The 5,048-nt window shown below is 35.4% G+C and overlaps 1 protein-coding gene across 1 annotated transcript; it reads left to right on the plus strand.

The window, feature by feature from the left end:
• The first annotated feature begins 2,189 nt into the window (after window positions 1-2,189).
• On the plus strand, window positions 2,190-3,977 carry LOC120074011 (postsynaptic protein-like protein). The gene is made up of 4 exons (XM_039026973.2): window positions 2,190-2,515; window positions 2,659-2,776; window positions 3,499-3,590; window positions 3,694-3,977. Exons 1-4 carry the CDS (start codon window positions 2,500-2,502, stop codon window positions 3,756-3,758), a joined length of 291 nt encoding a protein of 96 aa, XP_038882901.1. The 5' UTR covers window positions 2,190-2,499; the 3' UTR covers window positions 3,759-3,977.
• The last annotated feature ends 1,071 nt before the right edge of the window (window positions 3,978-5,048 follow it).

A 5,048-nucleotide genomic window follows, 5' to 3' on the forward strand; every position in this document is an offset into this window, starting at 1 on the left:
TAGGATTATATGATAGAACATGAAATAACGTCTCAGCTCTCAGCTCTTGGTACACATCAGTAAAATGGTGTATGGAAAAGAAGAAATAGAACCCTGTTGGACATGGTTCGGTTTATGATGAGCTATGCTCAATTTCCTAACTCGTTCTGGGGATATGTAATGGAGACTGCAGTTTATATCTTGAACAATGTTCACTCAAATGGTGGTTTTGAAACACCTTTTGAGCTTTGGAGATGTTGTAAAGGTACTTTACGCCGCTTCAGGATTTGGGGATGTCCGACACGGGCTAATGACAAATCCCAAGAAGTTGGAACCTCGTTCAAGAGTATGTCTATTTATAGTCTACCCCCAAGGAAATGAGAGGTGGGTACATCTTTGATCTAAATGAGAATAAGGTGTTTGTATCGATAAATGCCACCATTTTGGAAGAATACAACATGAGGGACCATAAACCACGAAGCAAAATAGTATTACGTGAGAATTTTAATGAGACTACTAAGATTTCAACAAGAGTTGTTGAAGAGGCTAGTGCATTAACAAGAGTTGTCGATGTCAATCACATTCATCTCAAGAGTTGAGATTGCCTCAATGTAGTGGGAGGGTTATGAACCCACCTATTTGCTACATGGGTTTAACAGAAGCCCAAGACATCACATCTGATGGTGAGGTTAATGATCCATTGTCTTATAAGAAAGCAATGGAAAATGTTGACAAGGATGAATGGATTAAGACCATGAAGTAAGAAATAGAGTCTATGTACTTAATTTTTTATGGGAGCTCGTAGATCAACCTGATGGGGTAAAACCTATAGGTTGCATATGGATCTATAAGAGAAAAATGGGTGTAGATAGACAGACTTTTAAGCTAGACTAGTGGCAAATAGTTATACCAATTTGAGAGAATGGACTATGAAGGAACTTTCTCATCTATTGTCATGTTAAAGTCTATTTGAATTCTCTTGTCTATATCCACATAGCAAATGGACGTCAAGGCTACCTTTTTGAATGGTAATCTTGAAGAGACCATCTACATGAATCAACCAGAGGGATTCATTGAGCAAGGTCAAGAGCAAAAAGTTTGCAAGCTTAATTGGTCCATTTATGGATTGAAACAAACATCTCGATCTTGAAATATAAGATTTGATGTTGTAAACAAATCTTATGGCTTTGATCAAAATGTTGATCAACCTTGTATTTGCAAGAAAATCATCAACAGTTCGGTAGTTTTCCTTGTGTTGTATGTAGATGATACTCTACTCATTGGGAATGATATAGGTCTACTGACAAATGTAAAGAAATGGTTAGTCGTCCAATTCCAAATGAAAGATTTGGATGAGACGCAGTTTGTTCTAGGGATCCAAATTATTAGGGATCGTAAGAATAAAATGTTGGTCTTGTCCCAGACATTGTATATTGACAAGATGTTTGTCAGACATTTGATGCACAATTCCAATAAGAGTTTATTACCTTTTAGGTATAGAATTGTCTTATCTAGGGAACAGTGTCTTAAAACTCTTCAAGAGGTTAAAGAAATGAGATGGATTCTTAATGCATTGGCTGTTGGCAGCCTTATGTATGCAATGTTATGTACCAGACCTAAAATTTGCTTTACAATAGAGATTGTTAGTAGATATCAACTCAATCCAAGATTAGATCACTGAACGATAGTCAAGACAATCCTCAAGTATCTACAAAGAACAAGGGACTATATGCTTGTATGTGTGTTGGGGTTGATGCCCTAAATTTTGTGGGTCCTATAGTTTGTAATTGTAATATACAAATGATTTATTTATTAATAAAATCTGAGATATTTTATTAGAAATTTAGTAATATTGACCCATAAAACCAATAAACTTACATCCAATGTTATCTTCTGTAGCTTAAACATGTATTTAGAAACATATAAGTGGATCATGTTTAAGTGATAACCTAAATGGTTTGTACTAGATGGATAAGGTTGGATACCTTATCTTGGTGACACTACGAATACGACTCGTTTTGTAAATGTTACAATTCTTGTAAAATGAAATGAATAGCGTTGATTGGTTATTTTGTAACTCAACATTTTGGATTAATTTGAATTGTTCAAATTAATTGAGGAAATTAATTATATGTGATATAATTAAATTAAATTAATCATATATGATATAATTAATATAATATATTTGATACATTTAGTACAAACACTTTGCCATTGAGTTACATTTTTGTTGGCTTAATTTTTTTGTCTTTTTTTTTTTTGTCTTTTTTTCTTTCTCCACATTAGCGGATAATAAATGAAGATGATGATTTGCTTAAGCGATCAAAGAAAGGGGTTATGAATCTGTGACTTGCCATTTGCGACCCTTCCATTTTCTTTTTACAATTTTGACGAAATTCTGGTCGAATCCTCTTCCTCTTCCTCTTCCTCTTCCTCTTCCTCCATAGATCTCTAGTTAGGGCTCTGATCTCATTCGTTGGTATATCCGGTTTCAGTATCGCCTAACCGAGCAGTTCAGCCATGGTCTGCGAGAAGTGTAAGCCTCTCTCTCTCCTCTTGCATCATTAGCTTTTGCTGATTTACTACAAATTGCGACTACAATCGAGAAGTTTCGCGATTAGTTCGCGGCTTCTATTGATTTTTTTTTCTTGACCGAGTTGTTGGGTGTTGAGGATGTAGGTGAAAAGAAGCTATCGAAGGTGATAGTGCCGGACAAGTGGAAAGAAGGTGCAAGCAACACACAAGAAAGCGGTGGCCGTAAAATTAACGAAAACAAGCTCCTCTCCAAGAAGAAAAGGTTTGTTCTTTTCAATAATTTCTTCCGTATGAGTTTACCAATGAAGTTGACATTTTCTTTTCAATATCTAGGGTTTTTTTTCTTCGCTGATTCACGTTAATCCTTTTGTTCTGTTTTACGCTTCAGTGTAAACATTAACCCAGAACTATGAATTAGGGTTTATATTACATAGTTCGTGTACACAATGGAATATGCTCTGGCTTCAATCTAGGCACTAAGTGAATGTTTTGTATAGGAGCGCATTCATGTGATTGTATAAATTCTGGAGATAAGAGCATTAATGTCTACTTATTGTACGTGCTAATTGAATGTGATCTTGTATCAAAGAGATTAACCTAGATATATGACATTATTATCCTTTGCATATGAATGACTAATCAATCCTTGATGTCAACTAACCAGTGGATGTTGTGTAATGCATACCATACACATTATAGTCCCTAGTTCTTAATTGAATGAGATCCCTGTATCAAAGAGATTAACTTATATATATGATATTGTTCTTAGCGTCCATATGACTAATAGATCACTGATGTCAAGCTGATCAACCCATCTCTCCTCTATCACTTTCATTGAGTTTCAAATTAAAAACCATCTGACATCTATACATTGAACTAACCTGCATTATGTGATGATTTATTTGCAATAACGTAGCCCTCAACTAAGTTCATATTTGTAAAGGTTGCGAGTGTATTTAGTATTCTGAATGTTGTTGTCTGTAGGTGGACTCCTTATGGAAACACCAAGTGCATAATTTGTAAACAGCAGGTACACCAGGATGCCAAGTATTGTCACACATGTGCTTACAGCAAAGGTATGAATTGGAAATGGAAGTTCATTTTTGTTTTTATATCTGCATGCGCGGTTACTTTATTACAACGCAATTATGTGTGACATTGCTGCGTCATCTTTGGCAGGGGTTTGTGCTATGTGTGGGAAGCAAGTACTTGACACCAAGTTTTACAAACAGAGCAATGTGTAATTAGAAGCCAGAATTGATATTCGATTTGTAACTTCATCAAGGGTTAATAACATGTACTTTGATCCTGATGTAATTTTCGTCCTGGTATTGATCTATAGTAAATGACTTGATAGTTCCTTCTATTTCCTGATCTGACTTGAAGTGTAATTCTACTCAGAATTAACATTTGCTTGTTTTATAAATTACGTATTATAAAGGTCTACTTCTTTTCCTTGTCAATGCAGTTATGCCCTAATTTTTCACCTGATATGATTGTTGTTCTTTCCTTGAATAAAGATAAGTAGTGCCTATATATCTTTTTTCTTTCTATTCTTTTTTCTTTTTTGATAAAGAAACATTTCATTGATAGAATGAAATGGGAAAACCTAGCACCTAAAGGTGATTACAAAAAATCTTTCAAATTGGAAAGGAAAAAGGATAAAAGAATAGGAAATAAAAGGAGGTTCAGATTTACACCCATTATAAGCACAAGTAAGATCCGTATCCAAAAATCTCTCAAAAGTAGTGGTAGAGTCTATAAAAAGACAACTATTGCGTTTGCCCCAAAGGGTCCAAAAGTATGCACACATCAAAGCCAACCAAATAGTTCGTTTAGAACTACCAAAAGAATGACCCAAGGTAGTTTGACCCAAAATTAGAGATGCCAAAAGCTCAAAAGTGGAATTAGAGAGCAAATGACCATCCAAAAGCATCTAATACATTATGCCAAAAGTGTCGTGCGAAGGAGCAATGAGCAAACAAATGGGCTAGGGGATTCGAAGCTACAACAATATAAGATACACCATAATGGAGAAATAGACATAGAAGGCATACATCGTGACAAACGATCAACTGTATTGATAGCATCAAGATTCAGCTCTTCAATAATAGAGTAAAAGTTTGCCATAGAGGATCAATAGAACCAATCAAATCAGTCATAAGGGATTTTATAGTGAAACATGAAGAAGAATCCAGGGGACAAATCCAAGCATCATTGGTAGCCCAAAGTCTAATGGACAAACAAGATAAAGAAGCCCATTCAGAGATTTCTATACCATTGAGATTACAATAAAGGCGTAAATCCCAGGCCTCCAAACCAGCAGACCATACATCAACCACCATGTCATCGGTATGAAGCGCAAGATGAAAAAGACGGAGGGAAGTAGTAGAGATAATGCCACAATTTAGCCAAGAATCAGTTAAAAAACATGTGGAGAACTATCACCAATTCGTCGCTGAGCATGATCAGCAATCAACCCAATGCTCTGACAAATGAAACTCCAAGGGGAAAGATGCAAACCATAATATCGA

The sequence above is a fragment of the Benincasa hispida genome, chromosome 3 (assembly GCF_027475165.1).
Source record: "Benincasa hispida cultivar pf3 chromosome 3, pf3_genome.v1.1, whole genome shotgun sequence".
NCBI lineage: Eukaryota > Viridiplantae > Streptophyta > Magnoliopsida > Cucurbitales > Cucurbitaceae > Benincasa > Benincasa hispida.

Excerpts from the sequence above, each read along its gene's own strand:
- LOC120074011 (XM_039026973.2), top strand. Across the intron at positions 2,777-3,498 it reads CTCCTCTCCAAGAAGAAAAG|GTGGACTCCTTATGGAAACA; the intron begins GTTTGTTCTTTT and ends TGTTGTCTGTAG. Across the intron at positions 3,591-3,693 it reads CACATGTGCTTACAGCAAAG|GGGTTTGTGCTATGTGTGGG; the intron begins GTATGAATTGGA and ends CATCTTTGGCAG.